Source organism: Falco punctatus (assembly GCF_963210335.1).
Source record: "Falco punctatus genome assembly, chromosome: 3".
In the NCBI taxonomy this organism is placed as follows: Eukaryota; Metazoa; Chordata; class Aves; order Falconiformes; family Falconidae; genus Falco; species Falco punctatus.
In genome coordinates this window covers 37,666,996-37,693,762 of record NC_137582.1, presented here as the reverse complement: position 1 = coordinate 37,693,762, position 26,767 = coordinate 37,666,996, and the positions used below count along the sequence as shown (strand labels likewise).

The window sequence follows — 26,767 nt, the reverse complement described above, 5'->3', positions numbered from 1 at the left end:
AGTTAACACGACAATCCAATTCCTTCCCGTTCCTGCTAGAAATCCCCCGGACAACACTGCCCTAGCCGCAGCAGGACAAGTCTCAAGCGAGAGCACTGTGCCTCTGATGGATTTCTGCAGGTGAAGGAAACACCTGGCTAGCAGGCTAAGGAAATATCAGCTATCCTCCCTGAGATGGAGAATAAAACTGTTTTCAGCCTGCTGTGTTCCTGAAACTCAGCCAGCCACTGGTCCTTCCTCTGCTTCAGCATCTCATCTTGGTGCTACCTGTCCTCCTTGTCTGCTGCTTCTTTTGTCTGCATCCCGAGCACAAGATCCAGCCGTGGGTCCAAGGCCAGCATAAGGGGCCCACTGCACTGTTCTCCTCCTCAGCACCATCCTGTGCAGCCAGGATTAACCCCCTGCACAAGCACCCGGTCCCCGCCAGCTGCCACAGCACCCCCAGTCCTGGCAGCAGCTGTAACACACACCACCGGAGCAGAAAGACATTTTATGCTAGACACCCAGGCCCTGGCTGCTTGCTTAGTGTTCAACGAATGCTCAAGAGCCTCAGAAAGAAGGACCAGTGCAGCCTCGAGCATCATTAAGCTCACCAGCCTCAGCAGTTTCTAGAACTGTCCTGTACTCATGTATGATAAAGAGGAGGTTCTGCAGTGGAAACAAAATGCAAGACTCTACAATGGCTCGTTAGGATTTTTGAGAAGAATCATTTAGTCTTAAAAAAGGAAAAAAATCCCACAGTCTAAGGGTGAACAAGGCTAATTGTGAAATCATGTTGAATTCAAGGGACAGTGGAACAGGGAAACACAAACAAACTTAAGGATGCTAAAAGCATGAAAGCACTTAATTTAAATAATTTCTAAATTATACGTTCTGAAACTGAGCTTCATAAAAACTGCTTGTATTTAGGAAAAGAAATTCTTAAGTAAAAAAAATTACCTTCAGATCAAAATACTATACTTAAATGGAAATGAAATTTTCTGTTCTTCCAATTCAGCATGAAAAAGCTGACAATTTTTCACTCCCAGCCATCCTGCAATGGTTTCCCCCATTTCTTTTTCCAGATCATTCACTTAACAACAGTTACTTGTAATAATCTAATCACGTCCCCTCTCAAACTGTGCTATTGCTGCAGGTTTTCCCACAGCCACAGGGCCATACAGTAGCTCCTGAATGCTCTGTGTGCGTTCATGAATGCAAATTCCTAACGGCACGTAGGACAAGGAGCCGTTCTGACCTGGTTTTGCAGCTGGGAAGCTGGGAACCCAGGAACCCAGACTACAGAGCCAACGTGAGACCACGCAGAACCATCTGCACCACAACCAGGAAGAGAAATCAGATCTCTGAGGTTGTGATCTGGTGTCTTAAACCCAGAGATGCTGCAGCCTCAGCAGCATCATCCTCAGTCGCAGCCGTGCCCGCTGCTCAAGAGATGGCTGGGCTGGGGAAGGACAATAGCAGCTTCTCTGCTCGGTCTCAAACAGCCTTCCACAGCAGAATCACGGAAGAATTATCCCTGCTGTTTCCTGAGCTTTGAAACAATTTTTAGCATCTAGAGAAAAATCACAACAAACAGTAAGAGATGAGAGAACATGAAGAATCAGACAACGAGAGCAGACAGAAGCAAGCTGGCAACACACACCAAACCAAATGAAGAAAGATGAGCAAGTCTGACAACGAGGAAAAGAGGATTAAGGAAGATCTAGCAGCCAGGCACAATAACTTATAATGAATTCAGAAGACTGTGAGGTCAAGAAGGAAACATCACAGCACAGTAGCCCTGGAGCTGGCTATTCCTCTATTTCCACGGCCACTGCTGGCACCTGGCTTACCTGGGGCTTGAAAAAAATCTCTGCAGACTTTCAGAAACTCACTCTGCCTGTCTGTTATTAAAGAATCTCTAACTTCTCGTAGCAGAAATGTTATTTAATAGATTCCACCGCCACTTGTGCAAGCTTTCCCTTTTTAAGCCAGTGAAATGTACAGCTGAACTGTACGTCCTGAAACAACCAGAAATAAAGAAACATACAAACAGGTATGAGCAGATGTCTGTTGTTTTCAAGAAATTGCTTGTAAGAGATCTTATCGTGCAGGCGTCATACTAACTAGATAAGCTAGGAAGATGTTAACTTAGATAAAGCCAACCTCAACTTATGTATTTCCCAGAGGATCAGGGGAGAGCAGGCATCAGTGTAAGCACAACGTTTTTGTGTCACTTTGATGCCTCCAACTACATACTTTCTTCCTGTCCTCCTTTTTAAAAAGAGTTCCTGAGATCTTTTGTTCCAATTTTAAAATTCTGTTTCTTTCGGTGCTTTTCCCAACGATTGCTTGAAGAGAGAAGAATAATGAGCATGCTTTGATAGCAGATCATAAAGGAATCATTTACTGCAAGGACTCCAATGCATTGTTCTGTCTTTAAACATGAATTATCAAATCACAAGCTATTCACCGAGTTGTAGATTACCAATTAACTGAAACAGCATTACAGCAGCCGTGTGTCCCTTTGATCAAAAAACACACTTATCTACTTCTTCAGTCTTAGTTAACAACAATCCAAACAGCAAGCAAGCAGCTTGTTTCAAGGAAGGCTCAGAGAAGCACTTCCAGCAAGTTTGCCCCTCTCTTCATCAAAATGAAGCTTTCATTTACACCAGCGCCCTGGGTCGCCCTCTTACACCAGCGCCCTGGGTCACTCAGTGGCTCAGATTAAGTTTTAAGTACATTTTGTTTTTCCCCCCTAGAGATGCACTCAAGTTACCTGCTTGAAAGCCTCCTAAACACCAGTCAAACTTCAGGTAATCTAAAATACATGTGACTAAAGGGTAGCCCTGGAACAAGCCTTTGTTCAAGATTACCAGCTGCATCGAAGTAACAATAAAAAATTTAAAAGTGTGCAAGTAATTGTGTGTAAATGCCAAAAAATGAACTCTAAATGTCAAGAACTACAAAACCAGCTACATGTCCTCTATCACACAATTTCGGAGCAACGTACCGTCATCTCCACGAGACACAGCAACTGACATATGTTCTAGCAGAGGTTTTGCCAACGGGCACTAGGATCTGCCTTTCCTCACCACACTGCTGTGCTCAACTGTCCTGCCAGCCAGCACACACCACCAGCAGGCACTTACCCAGCAAACAACAGAGCATGGTCTCCGACTGCGATGAACTTTAACACCATCGCCTAGCCGTATGGAACACCTGCTCACACACAGATCACTTCCAGACTAATAAAAAAAAAGCCTTAATGCCACTGGCACCTCCAGGCAGAGCAAAGGTTTTAATCAGAAATTAGAGGGTATTTAAACAGAGCTCCCCTGAACAATTGTCAAGTGCAGAAAATGTTGAGAGACTTCAACATCATCTAAATGAAGGTTTAATGCACTGGGTAATTGGCCAGTAGTACTTACTAGCAAAAAATATCATTAAGGCCGAGGAACTTCCACAGACTTCAAAGAAGAACTTTTATGCAGATACAAACAGCTTCCTAGGTGCAATAATCAACATAAACGTAACTTGAATTTTAACATGGTTAACTGCCATTTGCCCAGCCGTACCAGGTCATATCACAGCCATGACCTGCCTACTACTACGAACAGCTCTTTCACGTATCTGAGTCTTCCACTGTCCAAGATTTTCTGAAGCCACCAAGCCTTCACATGGAATCCTTTACTTCTACAATCACCAACCACTGGCCATTATTTATGACCAGAAACACAGCAGGCGAATTTATGTACTTGGGAAGGAAGGTGCAGGGCAAAGAAAAACAATGCATAAGCAAAGAGACTATAAAAGAAAAATGCAGTAATCTGAGCATCCTATGCACTGCTCCACAGTCCCCAGTGTCTCAGCTGTAAATCCCAGTAACTATGCAGGGTGCTGCGCTTGCTGCAACCCTGCACACTCCACAAATCCCACATTACCCCTCCTTCTCAGTCATTCCAGCTTTGCTGTTAGAATAAGCCTTCAAAGAGGTTTTAAGCACAGATGCCGAGAGGAAAAATTAACATTTCACTTGAAAGGAAACAGCAATTTGAATTCTGTATTCTGAAGAAATGAATCAAATTATACAAGAACCAGACACTCCTGTCTTGGATTAAGTGTCTGCATATGTATATATCCTGGTGGAAAACTCTGCACCTTCATTTTGCATCCTGTCACATGCCAAATGCAGATACAATTCAAGACAATTACTGAACTGAGCAGACTTACCTTCATAGTTAGCCTGGAAGCCTTGAGCACTGACTGTGTAATCACTCACAAGCCACAAGGACAGCCCAACCCCTGTACTCACAACAGGAGCAGGCAGCTGGAAACCCGTTAACCTGGAAGAAATCAAGAGGAAGGTTACACTCACCACTTCTGCCTTTGACCTGACAGCAAATCCAAGAGATGCCACTCTGGCCAGTACACACCACAGCCTGAAGCAGGGAGCATCAGAGCTGAAGGAAACAAACCGGTACAGCTTCAACAAATCCTGGTCTTTTAACACCTTCTGGCTTACCAGAGTAACTACTAATGTAGTTCTTTGTAAGCTGGTTTCAAATAGGGTCAATCTGCTTCACACCTCGTTCAGTAACAACACTGGCTCTGCAGTGCTCTGCTAACCCCAGCCCTGTGATCTCAGAGCAGTCACTGAGCCCTTCAGAGAAACTTTCCCTGTCCGTGAAATGGAAGCAATATTTATGGTTGTTGTGTGAGCCCAAGACATTTTTCAAAAATGCCTGTAACGTGTTTTGAAAACCTTGGAGTAAGAATATCAGGTAAGGGTCTGAAATATTACACAAGCTATGTTAAATTGAACACAACCTAAAATAGCATAAGAGAACAGGCAAAAAACCTGATGTCCCAATTAAAGCCCATCAAGGTGGCTGTCTTCAGAGTATTTGTTCTGTATTTTACAATGGATAAGGTTTGAAGTTTCTAGGAATCCTCCCCAACCCCCACCCAACTGTCCCTGCGAGAGCAATCCCAAGGATGGCACTTTTCATCCTACTACCTAATATGCGCCACAGTGAAGATCGCGATGGTTAACACCTCTTCACTCACTGAGGAAATCAAAGCACAGGGACACGAAATCATTTGCACAAGATGATCTAATAGATGTACTGCAGGAACTGCCTAGAACACAGACACGTGCCCACCGGTCAGGGTAGAAAGAACTATAGAGAAATGGGACAAGTCTAGCGAACAGACCAAACCCAGCACTGCAGAAGCCCCTCACCCAGGTGTCCTGCCATCCCACCCACTCTCCTTGAGCTCCTAGAGCTAAATGACAGCTGTTAATTTTATTACAAAAGTCTGTTCAGTAAGGATTTTAAACCTGCATTATGAGATTCTAAACACTAAGTCCCAATACTGCGTTGACATAGCCCAAGAACAGCTAATGTACATTTCTCACAAACAATTACCGTTTTATAACTTAGAAGGCTTCGCCTTACACTCGGCTACAGTGATTTACATAATTGCTTTAAAACAAATGTTTCTTATGTAAATCTCTCATATTAGATTCTTGCCTGCCATTATCAAGGACAAATTCAGATGCAATCCCCCTTGCCTGCTAACTGTCCTAAACCCAGACTTTTACAAAACCACAGAAGCAGCAGCAACTGAAGGTGCTCACTGCCACGAGCTCTCATTTGAGATCAAGAGTGTTCAAGCCGGGAACCAGATGATCTTCAAGGTCCCTTCCAACCAAAACCATTCTACGAGTCTATGATGAAGTAGCACGAGATAAACTGGCTACAGTAAGGCAGTTTGAAGCTTCTTACATCCTCAGAGGTTTATCCCACATCTTTTTATACAGCAGCTAGCCTTTCTTACAGAAAGAGCAAAAGATTACTTGTGACACAAAGCACTCTGACCTCTTAAGAAATACCTGTAAGCCTGTGTTTGATTCAGAGTATCTCCTCTCCTCGTATATTACATGGAATGAAAAAAGCACCCATAGAACAAAAATCAGATCTTTAATTCTGGGGGGCCACCACCCTCTCCCTGACCATGGGCTCAGGTACTAGCACACTGCAGTTCCCAGCCCAAGCAATTTCTCCTTCAAGTAGCCACCAGCCCCTGGCAACTTCCAGAGACAGCGATTGTACTTCCCTGCAGTTCTTCCTCTCGCCTTAATTTAGTAAGCCTAAAAATTATTTAAAATAGATTTAACTCTGACAAATGAAAGCTGACATGCGCTGCCTAAGAACCTTATTAAAGCAAAATTTCCAAACTGGCAAAGTTCACACAGTTCCTAGTCAATGATGGAAGTCAAATTTTATGTCAGCAAAGTAGTACGTTACTGGCTGTCAGCATAAAATCCACTGTCTGTACAAGCTGGAAGGACAATTGTTCCTGTTTATTAAAAAATAAAAAGTTCCAGGATGTTTTAAGGATCCGAGATAATTTTACCATGCACAGAACTGAGGAAGAGCGCCATAGTTTTTATTAATTTATTTTGCAGTTTAATTAAACCTCTCTACTGAAACCTTCATGCACTCAAAAAATCCAGGCAAGGCATGGACCAGATTAATAAAAACACACAATGGACAGCAGAACCTGTCAGTTGTTTTTCCTCTAATCACCATGCACTGCTTTATCATTATCTAGGAATTAGTTAACGATAGGCTGTGCTTTTTATATCCAAAATAGATCTGTTCCCTCTGCACTAAGCTTCCTGCATCACGGATTCTGTTCACAGTCTATGTACCAAGAGGACCTCACTTCACAGGTGTTTCTTTTAATTCCAGGCAACATTTATACATCTGTTTACCTGTAAGCAACTGCACATTTCCCATAGGAGTCAGTGGGAATTAACTGCTACCTGGAACAACACTGCCCTCAAGCATGTATTCATATTTTCTAGTTACAGGGCCTTAAAAGAAAAGGATGGCCTGTGCATAAGGGCATGAAATTGTAAGTGAGGGTTTGTTCTCAGTCCTTCTACAGATTCCACATTGACTGAAGACACAATTTTCATGGGAACCTCTGGGCTTCCTGAACCTCTAAAAATTAATAAACCCATCCATCTCTCCAGGCCCTTAACTTCAGAGGTTCATTTGTGTCTATCGAGTGTCCCTGGAGCAAGCAGAAGAAAATGGGCTGCCTGCCTGCACAGATGGTGACCAAACACTGTCTTCCCCTTCAGATCAAACAGCCTTTCTGCCCACAGATGATGAAAAGTGCCCCATTAGCGCTAAAACCATACTTGTTCAGAAGGAAGCAGGAAATACTGCTTCGAAAAAAAAAAAAGAAAAAAATTCTATGTAGCAACTCCTACCCTCTAGGCCACTAATTTCTGTATCTTCGTGTGCAGTGAAAACCTGCACTGGAAATGGGACTGAATTCCTCCCGTTCCTCACTGGAAGCAGCTTCAGTCAAAATAAAAGGTATTCCTCCTCTTAGGCCTTCAAAAACGCACACAATTAAAAATTTTCTGATGTCCTCTTCTCCAAGCAGGAGCACAGGCAGCGTCCTCTTTAAGAAACACTAATTTAACCAGGCTCATGCTCAAATCACTCCATAAAACCTCAGTGCTCCTGTTCCAAAGACCCAGAACAGCCAAAAGCTTAGCAAGGCACCCTGCCTTGTTTTGACCTGGGTGGTAAACTGTCCTCCTGCCTTCCTCCCTAAACCTGCATCCCAGGCAAATTTAAAGCACAGGAATCAACCTGATGGCAGACAGAATGTGAAACCATTCCCCTACAGCCTCATGCAGGAAGCAGCAATTCTGACATCGCTGTTATTTAGTGTAGCAATAAAAAAAATATATATGCTAATGAGAAAGAAAAGCAACAAACCCTGTTTCTTGTTTTTATTAAGGGCCATAACAAGAAGGTGAGGGCAGTAATAACAGCACACACACACAAAAAAAAGAAATCATCTTCCATTTCTTCTGTACCTCTGGCCAAATGGATTATTGAGTCATTACTCCCTTAAGTTGCTCGGAGCCAACACTGTGTGAGATTTTCAATGTGGTTTTCATTGGCTTAATTCTGCTCCTACTGCAAGGCACCAAACTAAACCAGTGCCAGAAACACCACTTCATGAGCTTGCCCTTGCTTCACAGTACAGCAAAAATCAATATACCAAAACAAATCAGCACATCCTCTCTTCTCTTTGCATCCTTCTTCATTCTTCACCTCTGGTTTGCCACCAACATGGCAATATTTCTGGTGCATGGCTCCACGTTTGCAGAAAAGCTTTGCTAAGACCAGTGTCAGTAAAAAATAGCTGCTGTTGTAACCACCATCCCTTCACAGGTTCTCCGTAGTGCCACCAGCACCAGTGCCTCTCAGCACACCAGCAGGTGCTGAGGCTCAAGGATCATGCACTGGGTTCTAGGTGTGCTGCTCTCCACTCCTCACCGAGCCCAGCTGGCTTGCCTCTGTGACCTACCACCACCATCCCTAATGCCACAAAGTCCTTCCCCAGTGGCAAATTATCCCACTGAGCACCAGAGACCCACTGACTGCTGGGCTCAGCAGGCTCAACCCACAACTGAACACTTCTCTTGCCCTAGGAAAGGAACAGTCAGCCAGGACAGCCCACCTCTTAGTCCTGTTGCAAATGCTCTCACCTCCTTCTGTTGCATATTATACTGTTCCACTGCCTCAAGTACAACTGTATCATAAAATGTGACGCTGGCTCCCGTTTTGGAGTGCAGGTGCCATAATTAAAACACAGCACATTATTTTTCTGGTAGGATGCCCACCATCAGCTCAGGCTGCAATCAAAATAGTTATTGCAGCTGGCAATCCAACAGCCTTTAAAACATAAATGCTAGAGAAGTGTCTCAGAACATCTAATGAAAATGCACTGGATTGCATCGTTTAACCCAGCATTAAATTACACTACACCATACTTTAGTGATTTTTTTCCTGCATGTAATTTAAAGGCACCTATTAAAGAAAATTTCCTGTCAAATGAACCACACTCTTTACTATATACAGTTTAAATGACATCGTTCTGTTAAGTACTAGTCTGACACCACTGCACTGTCCCAGGACAACAGTCGAGCCAAGTCAGGTGTAAGGGACTTGTTGAGAAAACAGCAGCTCTGAGTGGGAGCGGAGGGGTCTTCCGAAGGAGCCAGTGAGCCCCTTGCACACTGCGCACCCAGCTAACAAGGCAGCAAGTCAACCTGAAGTCATGTGAAAGGTGCATTCATGAAGTATTCAGCTAATCCACTTTCAATCCGGGGCCAACAGAAAGAGCCCAGTAACTCCCAATTGCCTTTCAATCAAGTTTTATATGCCTTATTCAGCTAGATGACTGGCTTGTGCACGCAGAAATGAGGAAACTCACTGGCTTCAGTGAAAAGCCAGCTGTATGCTCAGCTATTTTTCAGAGGAAAGACTATGAGTGAGAATTACTACTTGCAACTTCCTCAATGTTGATGAAAAGGATGTGTAAGCATCATACTCCAGTTGCTGCAGGCAGAACACCATCAGAAATACGTATGTATGTATGTTTAAAAATTAAATGTCTTAGGGGAAACTAGAAACAGCCACATGCAAAGTCAGTGGTCGCTCACAAGTGTCCTCAAGGCTGCCTCATGGAACGTAGATCAAGACTAAGAGAACAAATGTAAGAGATGAGGGAATTTGCCACAGCAATCCATCTCATCTCAGACCTCATTACAGGTAGCAGAATTTTTCTTTAAAGACGCAGTTGCTGGTGGGTGTGGGGTAAAGTAGTCTAACAGGGAATAAAACATCTTGTCATTCCTATTAATATCTTAGTTTTAGAAATCAGTTTTAGAAATCATCTTTCATCCTGAAGAAGTTTAACGTCTCCTCCAAATCACGGGCCAAATCCCGAAAGAACCACTATGCATTTCAAATACTACTTTACAAAGCTGGAAAAAAGTGACCTGCAGATGCCCTAGGCACACGGACTTGAATATTTGCAGTAAAACTGAAGCTGACAGGTCTTTGTTCATCACATATCATTGTCTGCAAGATTCAGTGGTAGCCCTGACTCCAGGAGGGCTTTCTCTGCCACCTCGCTGCTGTCCCGGCCTGCTCCTGTGTCATTACAGCTTCTACAGCTGCCGCCTCCTCCTCCTCCTCCTCCCAGTGCCCCAGTACGCCTCCGCCTCGCTCATCCCCTGTGGCTGTATCACAGGCTGCTGCTGCCGCGGCCCCTTCCACACATCTCATCCCTTCTATTTTCAGCAGGGAGAACTGTGCAGATCTTTTCCCCCATTTTCAATAAGCATGGATGAAAGGCACACGCGAGGAGGCAGCTAACTCTCTGCTAGCATTTCCACAGGCTTGTTTGGTTCAGAATTTTTTTTCCTCAGTGGTTCTGTTAGTTTTTCTCTCTTTCTGTCTGTATTTATTAACAAAACAAGGAGTTACAATAAGATATGAGCTTTTAAAAAAAACCAAAACACAAAACTATATTGGCAAATAACTGGTACTATGAATGTTCTCATTAATCATCAATAAACCAAGCAGAGCATATTCTGAGAATACTTCCAGCTCATTCATGCTGCAGACACTTAAAAGCCAGTTTTGTCTGCAAGGTAGAACTCACTGGTGTTACTAAGACAGTTGTCCTTTGATTTCAATCCCTGTAAGGCTGAAATGATGCTCTGGACCAAAAAAAAAGACTCAGCCAGCTTAAAAGGGTACTGTAATGATGTAAGAAAAACTGTATCAGTTCACATTTGGATTTACTCAACTTGTTGGAATGATATATGCTCAAAATCACGCTGTTTTTATTTTCAAGTCAAGCTACACACGTAAGGACAGTCCCTAAATATTTGCTGTTTACACCAGAAATAAACTTCAGTCCATAGATATGATTTTGCTACAAGGGCAGTTGTGGAAACTAGGGAGGAGACACAGGCAAACTCCCCCCAAATTCTAGTTATCTTTTGCTATCTTTCAAGTCAATAAGCACGTATTTCACAAAAAAACATGATGCTGAGGCCGAAGAGCTCATATGAAGAGATAATCAACTTGAAAGGTAGGAGAAATAAGAGAAAAGTGCTTCCATCTTCACGCAAGGCACCCTACATCTATTTCATCAGCTATGGGCAGATACTGGGGTACTGAAATATTGAGTTAAGATGCAAGGCAAAGACAGAAGGGGAAACCGAGATGGCATTTTTCAGAGTCATCTTGCATATTATACAGCAACTGTGCCCAAATGATTTGACCCACGAGAGAAGGTGAATGAGATCAAATAAAGCCACCTTTTATCACCCCATTGCTTAATATTGTTACTCCCAGAGGATACAGAGGAAAACTATCTTGTACGAAGCTACAAAAGTCTGAAGAAAATATACTCCTTATTGAACACTACAGGGAAGCATGTGCTGACATACAAGTGCATGCAAACACACAGAGTGTCATATCCCCCCACACACACACACACCACACCACCCCAAGGAGATTAACACTGGGTCCTTTGATCTAAGGAGTAGGACAAAAAATCCTCGTAAAGTTGCCAGCTTTCTCCATTACACTTACCAGTCACCGAGACAGCCAGCAGCCCCACGGAGAGCAGCAGCACCCGGCTCCAGGAGCTCACTTCCACCTTCATGAGAGCAAAGATCCCCCATTTTCCCCAGTTCCTTCCAAAGCCGCAGCTGCATCCCAACTTGTCCCATCTCAAGGAAGGTTGCATGTCAAAGGGCAGCAGGAATGGGCGTGCTGAGGGTTGGTTGTTGTTGGTGGGTTTTGCCCCCTTTTTCCCCTTAGCAATTGGGATAGTCCTTGGCTTGGTTGGATGAAGAGGAGAAAGGAAAGGAGGGAAAAAAGCAGGTCAGGCTTGTGATTATTTCTATTTTATTTTATTTTTTCAGCCCAGAAAAAAATCCCACTGCATGGAAGGCTCTGAGCTTCTGCAGCTGGAATGAACCAAGTGTGGCAGCAGCTCGGGGAGAGGAGAGGCAAGGAAAGGAGAGGAGGGCTGGCTCATCCCTCCCGGTGGCTGTCTCAGAGCCAGCTCCTCGGCATTAGCAGCACGCAGTCCTCGGGGATTTATACTTTTTTATTAGCCAGTTGATTAATTGCCCCCATATCTTTGTCCTCCTCTTCACTAAATGCTGCGGAGGGGAGAGGGTACAGGCAGCGTGGTAAGGGGCTGCTGTGCAGCCACCGAATAGATCTGCCTCAGTTTTGCTTCCCCAAACCGAGCACAATCCTCCCACCAGCACCCGCCCCACCAGAACCTACAAACCACAAATTGTGCTTTAGCATTGTATTTCTTTTTAATGCACACTACACGTTTCTTGTACAGGAATAAGTCCCACAGCCCCCTGTTGTGTGTGGACCACAGCACAGTATGCATACGTACACACACCGGTAGCATCTCTGCTATTAAGACATCTGCCAGAGCAATGCAGCCTCCCGGAGTGCCCCCCCCCCCCCCCCCCCCCCGTAAACAACTTGATGATATTGACAGAATTTTTGTGATGAAGGAAGTGGTTACAAATCCAAGAAAGATCACAAAAGAGCCACCCTCCCCTTCCCCAGCCTGTGACTTGTCGGATCCCCAGCAAGAGTGATACCCCGAGACTGGTGGGGCAGGTTCGGCTGAAGGTGGGGACGGCTGTGCCCCCTCCAAGCCACCAGGCACGCTTGGCTGTAGTGTTGCTACCCCTACCCCTTCGCAGGGCTGGCAAGCGCAGTATTTCTCCACGCCCCCCACCCCCACCGCCCCCTTTTTTTGGGGGGGAAAAAAAAAAAAAAAAAAAAGAAAGAATATCTATTAGTACATTTGTCCCTGTAGCTGCGTGCAAGATGGGGGAAAAAATGCAGTCCGCTAAAGCCACATTCAGGAACTTAATTCTCTTGGTAATGATGCTCATATCCTATGGACAACAAAATTAACTCCAACATGACAGCAAAGCTTTTTTTTAAAAAAGAAAAAAAAACAACACAAAAACCCTCGAATATCCCCCCCCCGCCCTTCTCGGCCAGAACCTGCTTCGCCGTTTCCCTTTTGACAGCCAAAAAGCAGCCCCTCGCCCCAACCCGCCCGTCCTGCCTGCGGAGCTGGGGGTGCTCAGCAGCCCGAGCCCCCCTCTCCAGCCCTGCCACCCCCTCCCCCTTCGCTCCCCGGGCGGGCGGGGCAGCCCGGGGGGGGGCGGGGCCGCTCCAGCAGCCCGGCTCGCCCAGCCGTGCACTAGCCAAGGCGGCGGCTCCACTCGCCGCCCATCCCCCTGCCCCAGTGTTTTGCATTTGCTGCAAAACCCCCTTCTTCAGTCTTGTTCCGGTTGCCTTGAATGAGCTTATTTGACAGCTCAAAACCAAATTATATCGAGGGCTTGCAAATCTGCCCCTCCACCCCCAAATCAATCTCCTTTCTCACTCACTTTCCCTGTGTCCCCTCTGCATTTCAATCCTTCCAGTGCCTACATTGTGAACCGATGCCAAGAGCCAAGGCGACCAGGGCTGTTACATGACAGAGTTGCTTCATGTCTGTTTAAACTGCAGTATCCTATTCAAAGAGACCTTCTTGTTCAAAGGCACAGATCCAAATATAAAAGGATCGGAGAACAGGGTACCACACTTCACGGCTCCATCCATTGACTTTCCCTCATACAGCTATTCACCTCCAAGCATCCCCCCCATCCCCCTGAATTTGCATTCAGCTGAAGATGTGACTTGGTTGCTGCACACCCGCACAATATCGGCTGAGCCAAAGTCAGCTAGCCCTGCATCAAGAACAATCCACAGGCATCATAAAGTCATTGAGGAGATACAAACCCACTTTATTCCTGGTTAATAAAATCATATCTATTTCAAATCAAGGGTTTCCTCCCAAGTAAGTTTCCCTCTCAAAACCACTAAGTTTTAGGGTCTAACTCCCTCCAAAAAATACTGCATTTGTTTGTTAAATGGACAAGACCGATGACTACAGCAGAAACCATCACTGCAATCGCCCGCTGCTTTGATTACAATCCATCTCCAATGGGGAAGCATGCGCAGGTTCTGGTTAACAGGCCATTTCTAACCCCTTCCACTCACTTTGCTTCTCACCTTGCCAAACTACCTCTCTACTAAAAGAGAAATTTTGTCTTCAGCGCAAGCACCCACCAGGAGACAAATTCTGCTCTGCAATGCCACCCGCAGTCAGAGCCCGTGCTGAAAGGAGTCCGCTGCCTTCAGACTTCACGGCCTTCCACCTCTATGCAGACACTTAGCCAACATTTTGATACTCCATTTATTACACAGCACCTCACCCTCCATGCCAGAAGAGTCTGATCTGTTTTGTGATTCCTCCAAAACAAAACAACAGCGATGGCAGCATCCCCAAATTTCAGTTTAATCCATGGAGCCCAGAGCAATTCACAGGTCTGAACCAAGTCCTCACAGTACCTTCCTGGAGGAAGGGAAACAGACTCAGACAAAAATCAACGACTTCCTAAACAGAGTGCCAAAACCTGGTTTTCCCTCGAGTTTTGACACAAAGCCACATCCACAGGGCTCTTTCTCTCTCCCTCCTCTCTCCTACACGCATCACGCTCCAAAGAATGCAGACAGTACCCTGGCTGCTCACAAATACAACCACTCTGGTGATAGGAGGAACCATAGAAGGTATTCACACTGGGAAGCATCATCGCATTCCCTAAAATTCTAAGTACCACAATTAGTACTTTGGTATGGGGGGGAAAAAAAAAACCAAAACGTCCTACTAAATGCCCCATAATTTATTTGGTTTATTCTCTTAATCATGTATTATCACTATTGGGGGGGGAAAGAGCATTTACCCAGGCATAACCATGAGTCGAGAGAGAGGTAGCTATGAATACTACCTCTATCAGCAAGAAACTGCAGTCACTATTTCACTTACATGACAGGAGAGTCCAGCTCTGGATTATCTGAAAGGAGATCAGTACAGAGCCAAGATCTTAGTGTACAGAGTAATGATTTTGGTAGCAAAGAATTCAATACACAGCTGTTATATCTGAAGGTTTGCACCTCCCTTATATTTAATATGTCTTGTATTTTCATACCTGAATCGAGTTTTATAGCCCAGCACCCAAAATGCCTCAGAGGATGCTGAAAAGAAACAGTACACAGAGCAAAATTCTATAGCCCTGATGCTGAAAAAATATGCAAGCTCCAAAACTGAAAACGAGCTCTTTTTCCATGGCAGTGGAAGGGCTTACAAGGTGGCAAGACTTATTTTTGCCCTCCATGACAGCAGGGCAGAAGTGCCACCGTGCTTCTGGAAGATGGAAATGCTCATGACTAGAAACACTGCAGCAGCAGCAGCGCTGCGGGCCCAGCTAAGCAGGCTTTGTGCCGCTCGCCACGAGCGATGGGGGATCTGGAGTGGGCCATGAAGAGTTTCAGAGACACAAATCACTCAAGCAGACATGGAACGTGTCGCTAGATGGGCCTCGGACAGGGATGTAGCTCCTCCTTTTGGGGCTGTGGAAAAGTAAGAGTAAATGGGCAGGGCCACCCCTCCTGCCTGTACTACCTCCCGCACACAAAGCCCCTGCCCCTCATCTGGTGTCACTGAAAGACGAGGGACCGAGGGCAGGAGGAGGCAGAAGGCCCAGAGGGACAGTGCTGGGTGCACTCCACGGGGCTCGGCCGCCGGCAGACACCCGGGAAGTGGCACAGAGCCCAGCCACGGGGAGGCAGGGACAGCTGCCTGAAGACGACCCGAGTTCTTTAGAGATTGACGCAGGGGAAGGCTCCCAACCGTGTGGAAGGCCGCACCGCTGCCATTTCCATGCCTACTGCTGGGAGCCCAGTGGCCGTTGCCAGCTGTCACCCTGCCCTGCTGCCAGGCCCCGCGGTTGCCATGGCTCTTCGTTACCAACACAAACCGCCTCCTCCAGGGAGACAGACCATGGGTGAGCACCCAGAGCCTGCAAGATGCTCCCCGGTACGAACATGGCTCCAACTCCAGTCATCATATCTGAGGGTCAGCTCCCCCTGGGACCTGTCCCTAGGCACGCCTGGATCCATGAGGACACTCCCCCGGACAGCCTGGACGAGGCCTGCCATGAGATCTGGAAACGGGTTCAACTGCTCGCTGACAGGCTGCACGCGCCGGTGCTGGTGCCGCCGCTGCAGCACATCCTCTGCTCCGAGCTGTCTGTGACCTTTCAAAAACACCGCATTGACTCCCTGAGCAGGTAAGGGACCTTCAAGCATCGCCCAAGCTCTAGCAAAGGTGGCTGCTGCTTCCCTTTTCACACCTTCCCAAACTACACTCCTGTAACCCGTCGAATTGAAAGCCTGGGGCGCAGGGTACACCAACTGCTGTCTGACAGCCTCCCGATGAGGCAAATTATTCCCACTTTTTCCTCGATATTCTTTTTTTTTTTTCCCCAAAGAAAATTTCCTGTCCCATGAAGTCTGACTACTTCAAATTCTGAAGCACCGTAAGTGGCTGCTGCATTTGCTTCCCCACAACATTTTAAAGAAAAAACAACCGTACACACATCAAAATATTTACAGGGAAGTGAAAGCAGCATTCAAAAAGAGCAAAATCAAAAATTAAAATGTTATAAGGAAGCTACTGTAAACAGCTGATCTTTACAAAGAAAGGCTGGATTTCGCACAGAAAAATTTATGCCAAGTCATGTTTCACACGACAAATAACAGTCAGAGAAGGAAGCAGGCTCTTCAGATTAGTCGGATAAATTAAGATATTTCCCCTCCCGCCTTTATGTGGTTCTTGGAAAAGAACAGTATCAAAGATGAAATTAGGAAATTTTATTCTGGTTAAGAAGGAATACTTGAGTTTTACATGGAACACTAATGAGATAGAAATGCGGGGTTTAGGAGGAGTCAAGAGCAGCAGAGCTCAATCTTAAATCAAACCTCTTTTAACAGCAGCCATCTTCTATTTTCTTACAGCAACTACTTGCTAGATGAACCAGAGGGACTCAAGAGTATATGCAAAGCAATGACTGGAAACAGAGAAAGGGAGATGAAATTAAGAGCTCTCTGTAATGCTCAGCTTTCTGCTAAACCCATGATCCCCAGCCTTCTGTGTTCAGTAAATTCCCAGAAGAATTCCAAGGGGCTGGAGGGTGGCAGCGTGACAGGCGCTCACAGCATGGAGGGCAGCAAGCTGGAGTTGCCATTTCTACTGAAACACACAGACTCTGCCAAAGGTGCAGACAATCAGGTAACAGCTGAGGAAACGAAGCGAAGGAGTTGACACAGAACAGCACGTCCAGCTCTGCCAGCAGTAGTACAACTGTGTCATTAATAACAACAGCACAAAGTCAAGCTCCAGGACAGAAGCAACAGCTCCTATCATCTGCTGAGATTTGCTCCAAAACAGATTCTGATGCAGTCACAAAGAATCCAGGTATAGAGCTGGGCATGGTCCTTGAACATCAGCTGGGAGCCATGGGAAAACCCAAGCGTAAACTCAAAGCTGTTGAAAAGCACGTGGCAGGAGCTGGTCTGGCATCACTGCATCGTTTGCTTGATGGTGATGTCCTTTCCAAGCCCTGTGTAAGAGACCAAACTAATCCTCTCCATTCAAGAATTCTCATGTTACACTAGGATGTTGGTGTCTCCCCTCTAACTAGCACCTACCCAATGTCCCTCTCACATGCGGGAATACAAGTACATATAGGAAGGTCATGACCATTTCTGTTTGGTCAGTATTTTCTAGGACCTGGGTTTTTGGGTTTGGAGTGTGGGGGGGTGTTGTGTTGTTGGGGTTTCGGGGCTTCTTTAGGTTTTGAGTAGTTGGGGGTTTTGGCAGGGTGGTGTGTTTTTTTGTAGCATCATGATTTTTTGGGTTCTGTTTGTGAGACATTTAAAAAGAACCTGATTTTCACAGAGTATTCATAACTACGTTCCTTGAAGAATATCTTAGAATAGACAAAACCAATGGTATATTCAGATCTCCTGTTTAAATTTATAGATTAGATTTATCTGTCTGGAGACTTAAGATAAGGATGCTACAACAGAGAATAAGTTGATTGTTATCTCAGAGTTTTGAACTTGGGGCAAAGGTTCTTGTTCTGGTCTTACAGTTTCATTCATTCTTATGGCTCAGGTAATTAGCTTTATTCCAGGTCCTGTGGGTCAGAGTTTAACGGCCCTACAAGTGAATTTGAACTGCTAATCGTTGAGTTTGGGTTGCTGTGGTACAGAACTACAGCCTGCAAAAGTAACCGGTATCTTAAACAGATTTTGCTTTACAGGCAAATCACATCCTCTTAATTGCAAATGTTCTACAGAATGCGTGTTTCTTAATATCTTTAACCTTGTTTTGTTTTGCAGTAACTACTACAGCACTGGATAAAAAAAAAATGTTGAATGCAATGCAAGTACTTCAGGCTTTTCTACTACTTCACTGACCACAGCATCCCATCAGCCAGCGCAGCAGAGCCTGAGCTTCCCTCCATTTTCCATCTTTACCAACCACTCAAACTTTTTTCCACAGTTTCAGGTAACATAAAATGGACCCTCATTTTGTGAGAAGATAGTAGAACACCCCCAGGTCTATATTGACAGACACAGGGCACCACCTGCTCCTATTTTGACAGCTGCTTTCTGATTTGTAGGGTAGAGCAAGAAACCAGATTGCTATTCTACTACAGTAAGTTACACTAAGTGGCTTTGGGGTCACAAACAAAGCTTTAACAGGACACGTAGTGTAGTCCTCGGAGATGGTTGTGATGATATCAAAGGATGGTGTATTATTGACACAGATACTGAATGCTGATCTCTCTCAGGCTTCATTAGTTTCCATTTTTATCTTGTACTTACAAATATTTTACCTTGTATTTACAAATATTTTGACAAAATAACTTACGACAAATGCTTAATGTCACTCCCTGTTTACAGACTGGGATACTGCTTTCTTAGTCTGGTGAATCAGGACCGCGCAGCAAAGTAAAAAAGCCAACCAAGATTAGGAAGAAGCCCAATACTCAAGTTGAAAGAAATAAAAGAATGAATACTGGGAAAGCCATGTAGCCATGGTTTTCTATGGGCTATGCTCCCCTAGTTTCCTTTGCGTCCACTAAAAAAAGCAATCCACAAAATTGTACCAGAAACAAAGCTATGGTTCCATAGCAGGACTCAGTTCATCCTACAGGCTGTCAAAAGTTGTCAGCAGCCTGCTATAAAAAAAGAAAGAGGGTGGAGACACACAACCCAGAGCACAGGTGTTTTGCTGGGCTGAGCTCCCATGGAAGTTTACAGCCCAAGAATTTTCCCTTTTTCCATTATGTCAATGATTAGTCAGCACAACAGATACTTACTTAGCATAGCAAAAACACATGAATTTTTCCCCAGGCAGAACAGAGCTACAGAGTGGAAAGCAGATTCCTATTGCAGAGGTCTCAGATTAAGGAGACAAAGAGAAGTTCGCCCAAAGCTAAGAAATACTTATCTCAGCCTGGTTTCTTTGAGCATAACATACCCCTAAAAAGCTTATACAAAAGTAATTAATGGACCAATTGAGACTGTTTTAAAAAAAATCATGCTTTAGGTATGCTTAACAGGGTCCACATCACCAGAGCACAAGGATGCCATATCAGCAAGCTCCGCACCCTTTCCTTGGATGGTATTCAAGACAGGTGTGTTTAAATGGTTATGAATATGCTTTAATTTGCAGAACACAGATGCTAAGCACAACAGATTAGTCAGAGCAGTTTGTCAAGTGCCCAGATTGACATTGGTGCCACTGCAAAAATAGATTTGGGGACAAGATGCTGAACCGGTATAAAGTTCATACAGCGTGCTGGAGCACCGTGCACTCCCAAGAGCTCAGGAGATGGCCTTGAGCCTCTAACTGAAAACATTTATTGCTTACACTCCAGTTTTGTACAAAATTGGCAGAGACCACTGTGTGTGTCTGAAAAAAATATTTTCAACAACTCCGGTTTCCATTTATGGGGCTACGACCTTGTCAGTATTCCCATCCCACCTTTTTTGTTTTTGTTTTTTTTAATCTATGTTATTTCTTTTTCCTCCCCAGGTAGCTCTATACAGCCCACAGCACGTTTTCCAGCCACCTTACACTCCAATGTTGAACTACATCCACCTGGTTATCCATACCAGCAGATGACCTTACCAGCAACATCCAGGATCTACCACCAGTGGCAGGCAATGGGATCCAGAATCCATTTTCTCTTTCCTATGGGTATGGCGATGCAGATTTGCTTTCTGTTTTTTTTCAGTACTTTAAGGAGAGTTAAGGACAGTGAACCTGCGTGGAGCTAAAGACTTACTCAGCAGTGGGTTTCCCAGTTACATTCTCACCAAATTCCAAATCTGAACAAAATACAAGATTTTACTGTAAGGTCTAAATTCTAAAATTTTGGTACAAACCCAAGGTAATTAGTTTTGGGTGAATGAAGCTGAAACACTGTGCTATACGAGATGCCACCTACAACTTCCAATCAATATTATGGATCAAAAGTATAAACACCCTTAACTTAAAAAGGAAAAGCTTCAACAGGCTAGAAACCAAAATATTTTCACGCTGTCAGAATGAAACGAAAGGATTCATTTTGATACCTTCTTATGAAAACTGTAGTTCAAATCAACATATTCCGAGGTTGCTAAAACAATGGCAAAATCTGGTAAAATGATCTCTGGAGATTCAAGTTCTATATATCATCTTCTGTTCAATGCTTATGGGATAGACAGGAATAGCACATACTTCCCCCCTAGATCACCTTGCCAGAAACCAGATTACACATTAAAAAAAAAAAACAAACAAACAAAAAAAACGCCCAGCATATAAATGCTTCCAAGAGCTCCATTATTAGGAAGAACAATTAATTTGAAGTTAGATGTAATCTCCTAAAGCTTGACTACCTTACATTTTCTGTTCTAGGTTTAGTTCTGTACCTGGAGGATCTGCGACAACTAACCTCAACTACCTTCCAGCAAGTGCTATGTAAAATTTTAAGTGAACAGAGTTTTCCTAGCCTAGCGTTCAGAGGAAGACCTACTGTCTGTTTATTATAGGTTCTATGGTCCTATACAGATTTCATGTTTTGCCCAATGTGAACATTCCCATCTAGTATAATCCCCTATGATTTATAGGGTAAGAAACAGCTGCATGACAATTCAACTGAAATATTTTTTTTTTAGGATGACAGAATAAGAAGGGGCTTTCTTTGTTTTGGAAGACTGAGACAAATAATAAAAAATGTTTATATACGACAAATGCCTGAGCTGCTTTGAATTGAGCGTTGGTGCAGTAAAGATGGTTGATAGAAGAGTCTGGGCCACAAATTTCAGAGATACTAACTTCAGTTGTATATTCAAAGTGAGATTAACACAAATACATTCAACAGCTGAGTGGTGCAGCTCCATGCATGACATGTTCCTGTCTTATTACCTCAAACTCTTAACGCTAATCCAGATGCTAATTTGACTCTTAATAGTAAAGAAGATCAAGCCATATAGCTTGTATGGAGAATCCTGCTTAACTATATTCCCTTGGTTAGTTAACTCAGGAATTTCAAGGCTCTAACTTTTGAGAAGGAGCCTTTGCCCCTGCAAAATAGCTTCTGCTTTGTCTGGAGCCTGCACCCTTCCTGGGAAGGGAGAGCAGCAAGGAGGCTCTAGAGAATGGCTGTGGCGATCTGTCTGCTCCATTTCAGCCACACTTTGCTGGTTTGGAAGTAGAAGAGTGATTAGATAGGATTCTACAGCCTGCGTGATACACGTCAGAACAAATTATCACAAAAGTCTCTCCCAGCCTTAAAACTAGTGAATAAGGTGTCAGCCACAAAGATCTGACAGTTTGCAATCATCCAGCCCTACACCCAGCAGTATGCGAGTCAGTCTGCTTTTACGTTCAAGGAGACGTATTTACACTTTGCTAAAGAAGGCTATTGCACCCATACAAGTCAAGATTTGAAACTAACTCTTTACACCGCTCAACAAAAGCCTGGGTATTTCACAAATAGTTATAGGTCCTAAGAAATCTAAAGCACCACGCATTCCTGGAGGAGCCGAAAGGACCAAATACGCTTAACCTCTGTGGGCAAAGCACTTTCTAAGAGGACAGGCTTGAATAGCAGCTCACAATACAAGCAAAAAATGGAGCACACTTCCATTCACCGAGCTTTAGACTTGGCCCCAGATACATAAATACCAGCTTATTTTTCTCTCCTGGTAAATAACAATAATCCTGTCACTTTTAAAAAATTAGCTCCTCCTTCCCTTTAATTGTATTTAATGTAAATAATACAACCTAGTTGTATAGACTTAGCTGTAGCTAGTAAAGAATTCACAGGGTATGTTTACTCCCTATAAGGCTGATAAGCAATTTTACAGCGATCCTTCAGGTGACACTTTGCACATTATAACTAGTCTGCTCCTCAGTGTTCCTCTTTCCACACTACATCAACATCTATTTTGGGTTACCCAGGTGGCCGAGGTGATCTAGGATAATTTATAATAAGAAATTCATACTTTGGCAAGATGTGCCAACTAGCCCTGTTTTCTCTACGTACTGCTGTAGGCCAAAATTTCAACTAAGAAAAGCCAGACAAGCAATTAGGAACCTCTAGTGTTTCCACAAAGCATCAACGTTCTTCACTCTCCTTGCCTTGTGGGTAAGGTGACAGGCTGACAACATGACACAGTCTGAAAGACTGTTAAAGTAATACCAAGGCAGACAGAAGAAATCAAAGCCAAAGCCCGTGTATTGCTTACGAACTCCCAGCACTAGCAGCAACAACGATCTTACAGTCCAATGCATCTCATACCCGAAGAAAAGGGGACACTAGTACAGAGACCACCTATATCTTTCCACCAACACTCGATTTGTTGGAGATAAGCAATCTGAGCCAGGCATACCACTACTGTACCACAGTTCAGTCTAGAAATCAGGGAACTGAAGATTAGCCAAGATGCAAAAATGAGCTACCTCCAGAGTCCCGTCAGGAATGGGGGCTGTAAGATCATCAAGGCACAAGCGGTGTAAACCACAGCTGCATCCCTCTGTCAGTAACGCTAGCACAGTAAGGCAGACTGCATCGTTTTTCTACCCAAAATGCTTGTTTTCAGCACAGAGTCAAAGATGTTCAATGAAGATGCTTGTCAATATTTTTATTTCTTCCTCATTATGCAAGATGTGGGTGTGGGCCCCATGTATAGCTGCAGAAGTATTCCAGTTTTCAAGAGCTTTTTGCTCCTACTTGGAAATCCACTGTTCCGGCCTTTCACAGCACACTTCTCCCAAACCTCTGTAAGAGATAGGAAAGGAAATTATCCCCATTTTACAAACAAAAAAGCTGAATTCTGGGAAGTAAGAGCTCAAAGATTTCATCCATGCAGTTTAAGGACACTAGCTACAGGCAGTCAAACAGATACTCAGGAACACAAACCAGAATCTAGAGGGTACAAAATTCACGTATACTTTCCCTCTAGCTTGACCCTTTTTGCAACACCTTTCCAGGACATACCGCTACTACTTGATGTCATATGCAACTTTCCAGCCAAACCCTTATTTCTTCCACAACTTAGTCCTGAGTTCGTCCCGAGTTCCTGTCGCAACACTACATACCTTCTACCATAGCTGTTACAGGCTTCCTTTCAAAAGGAATTTTACAGAACAATATAATTATTGACTTAGGTTTTTCAAACCCTAAACTTGGATCAGAATTTGCTTTGGCTAAAGTCAGGTATGTTCTGCCCCAGTAAATTCCCTTTTTCTTAAGTAAAATAGAAGCTGAGATTTTCCTACAGTTAAATCCACTGGCTGTTTTTCTCCCATATTCCTAATGCAATTAGCATAACAAGATAAAGGAATCAAGTCCTTTTCCGTTTTTCTTCCTTTATAAAAGGACTAATGACAAACCGGGAATCAGAATCTGCATTGAATTACATTTGCCACAAAAGAGTTCATTAAGTAATAGCACATAATAAAAATCGCCTGTCAGCTTGAAGGACAGACCAAATCCACTTCACGAAAAAGCTGGTTATTTTCTAGAGCCCTCTATAGCTCAAACAGTCAATATGAGCAAGGAGAAGGACTGAGAAAAGGGGAAGTTAGGAACGTTTCAGATACCAGCATGCTAAGCCGATTTCAAGACCCTTGTCTTAGACGCAGTTGTAGCACGACCGAAGTAAGATTGTGCCTACGGTAGCCCCATTTCTCCCTCATTATAGTGGTTGCAATAGCTCTTTTCCCAGGAAAAGGATGATGAGGCTAAGGGTGTGACAGACCATGAGATGCTTCAGCAGCCAGAGTATCATCAGGGGACCTGAATATCTACCTCACTCCAACATATCAAATGGTCCGTGACGATGATGATGGGAGCGGGGCTGCATTTTCTGCCCCCAGCTTCCATGCACAAGGCTGAAGCAGCACTACTATACCCTAGTGGAGGAGCATCGCTGCTCCCAGCCCCGCCAACCAGGAATCTCAAATATAAAGGTTCTTCTGACTTGCAGAGTCTGTGCTCTCAGCAGCAAGTCTGGGAAGAGAGAGCAGAAGGATCAGTGTTAGTCCTTTGCCCTAAACAAGCCATATTGGCTCCTGACAGAAAACGTGCCTCCCTTTCTGCATTCAGCTCACTTGCTGAGTAACCAAAATCCAGACAAACCGTCTGCACTGCCTTGGCTCAAGGGGTTTGTTCCAAGATCCTTCAAGTCTCGTAACACGGCACTTAGAGGAAGATTACTCCAGGTAACATTCAGTGCCACAGAGAGAGCTCGTTGGGAGTAAAGGTCATCCATAACACGGCATTGCTATGAACCTACGGTGCCTTTCTTGCATGTGTTTAACACAAGGCTCAGACGAGCAACCCCTCTTCAAAAGGGTCAGTTCAATTTTATTCTCGTTGACTCTTCACCATTTACAGATTTAGTCCAAGACACATTCTTAGTGGTCCTATTCTTCCACATATCCACAAAAGTTGTAGACAGCAGATTTACACAGTGCTTTAATAAATCTCAGAGCAGAATAGATGCAGAAGCCCTGTTGTGGCCTATACTCAACTGGACCTTTCTCAGGCAATTAATCAACGAAAACTAGTTATAAATGTCAAAAATAATCTGTTATGCTGTTTTACCTTTGAAAGCCTCACGTTGCAACACAGCGAGGATGGAAACTCCAGGCCCAGCATGGTGATGGTGGAGTCCGCCTAGCCGCACCTCTGGTCCAGGCAGACCTTCAGAGCTTTACCAGACCTGAAAGTACGGCGAGCATGGATCTGCCACCACCATACCAAACTCCTACCTGGCTTATTATCAGGAGCTGCTCCCGTGTCCTAAGCCAGCCTTACTGCTTTTGAACCAAGTCCCAACACAAGCTTCATACAGCTTTTCAAAGAACTGACATATACAGGCAAATGCTGCCCTAAGAAAGATAGTTTCAAGGCTGATCATGCCTATACGAGTCAGAAACCCAGGGCCTAGCTGAGCATGCTGTTTGCCCTCCTTCTCTTTCTTTAGCATCAGTCTCCTCAAAAGTGTTTTCAAATAGTCTAAGCTTACCTGACGTCCTTTAAAAATATAAATTTCTGTTTAAATATAAAATATAAAATTTCTGTTTAAAAGGAGAAAAAACCAAAATAGATTCTGTCACTGATAGAGAATACAATTATTCTAGGCTAAAAAGTTTATTCTTTTGCTAATGCGTGAGATTACCGTAGTTCAGAGCCTACAGGAGAGGAGGGGGGATAATTCCAAGATAAGAAACCGTCTCTAAGCTTAAAAGCTCACATGAATTAGCTAAGAAAGAATATCAAAAACCCAGATGTCTCATACAGGCAGGCCCGTCTTTGAGGGAGAAAGCTCTCTGGCTAGCACACCTTGTCAGCAGCGCTCCACCACCACCCTCACAGCCTGGGCTCACCGCAGCACCCAAGTCTAGCAGATGCTACTAAAGCAGCAGAGTACCAGGCTGCTTATGGACTGCAGCAGCAGGTCACAGGTCAGCAGTGGTGTCTAGAGGAGGGGGGAACTTGGCCAGAAACCCCTGCCCTGCACCAAGATGCAGCCCATCCCAAGAACTAGGAGATGCATTACTAGCACCTCCAAGGCCAGACAACTTGTGTGAAACCTTACACGAAGAACATCGCTGCTCACTATTCACCCTTTCAGCAGGGACAGCCTTCTTCTGCTTAGCCTCTTCAACTGTTTCTACCTCTTAATTAACAGGTCAAGAAGCATCCCTCTGCATAGCCCCAGGCCCACCAGAATCCAACACTACCTCATTTTTTATTATTCTCCCACCGTCCTACTTCCTCTCAATCGCCAAGACTTCCCTGTGATTCAGCATAAGCACACCCATCCCAGCTTTTGCAAGCTGCCAATTGATGCGCGTTATCTGGATGGAAAGCTTCCACAGAAAATGCCCAAATACTGCTGATGAACTGAATTTCTTTCCTCTGGGAACAAGACTCAAGAACGCTACCAAGAGATATTGTGCTGCGATTTAACATGTGGCATGTCTAGCACGTAACAAATAAACGTGAAATTCTGAACCCGTATCCTTAAGAATGCCACAAGCAGTAAGGCTTACGTGTTGGAGATGGCTCATTTATGTTGATGAGCCAGAAGCCAGTTTCCACGTGACATTCCTTCAGTCTCTCAGCTGTGCTTTATATACTATGCTCAAAAACACTGTCTTGCAAAGACAGACATTGATAAGTACATTGTACTAGTAGGATCTCTTAGTAGGGAGCAGACTACACGAAGCCTGTATTTCTCAATTTAACAGCAATTGCATGGGGGATGTCTATGCTATTCACCAGGTAAATCCATCTGGCAGAACGCTATGGTTAGGCACAGCCCAAGGTTAGGAGAAACATACTTAGGAACAAATCCAGTGTGCTGGCATG

At 44.3% G+C, this 26,767-nt stretch overlaps 2 protein-coding genes across 3 annotated transcripts in view; one reads left to right on the top strand and one right to left on the bottom strand.

The window, feature by feature from the left end:
• The window catches only part of LOC308060351 (CUB and sushi domain-containing protein 2-like), a 50,451-nt gene extending 37,541 nt beyond the window's left edge, over positions 1-12,910 (bottom strand). The window contains exons 1-2 of one of the 2 annotated variants that reach the window (XM_080378949.1): positions 11,478-12,910; positions 4,216-4,328 (exon numbers count right to left, since the gene is read on the bottom strand). In XM_080378949.1, the coding sequence (XP_080235075.1) occupies positions 4,216-4,328; positions 11,478-11,617 (253 nt within the window). In that variant the 5' untranslated portion in view covers positions 11,618-12,910. The remainder of the gene's footprint in view (positions 1-4,215; positions 4,329-11,477) is intronic. The other variant, XM_080378950.1, reaches the window with a different exon arrangement.
• Positions 12,911-13,865: 955 nt separating this feature from the next.
• LOC308060260 (uncharacterized protein) lies at positions 13,866-25,416 on the top strand (the record flags this gene model as incomplete). Its single annotated transcript, XM_080378727.1, has 5 exons — positions 13,866-13,943; positions 15,378-15,826; positions 15,926-16,111; positions 16,839-20,097; positions 20,797-25,416. 4 exons carry the CDS (start codon positions 13,866-13,868, stop codon positions 17,143-17,145), a joined length of 1,020 nt encoding a protein of 339 aa, XP_080234853.1. The 3' UTR covers positions 17,146-20,097; positions 20,797-25,416.
• Between the last annotated feature and the right edge of the window lie 1,351 nt (positions 25,417-26,767).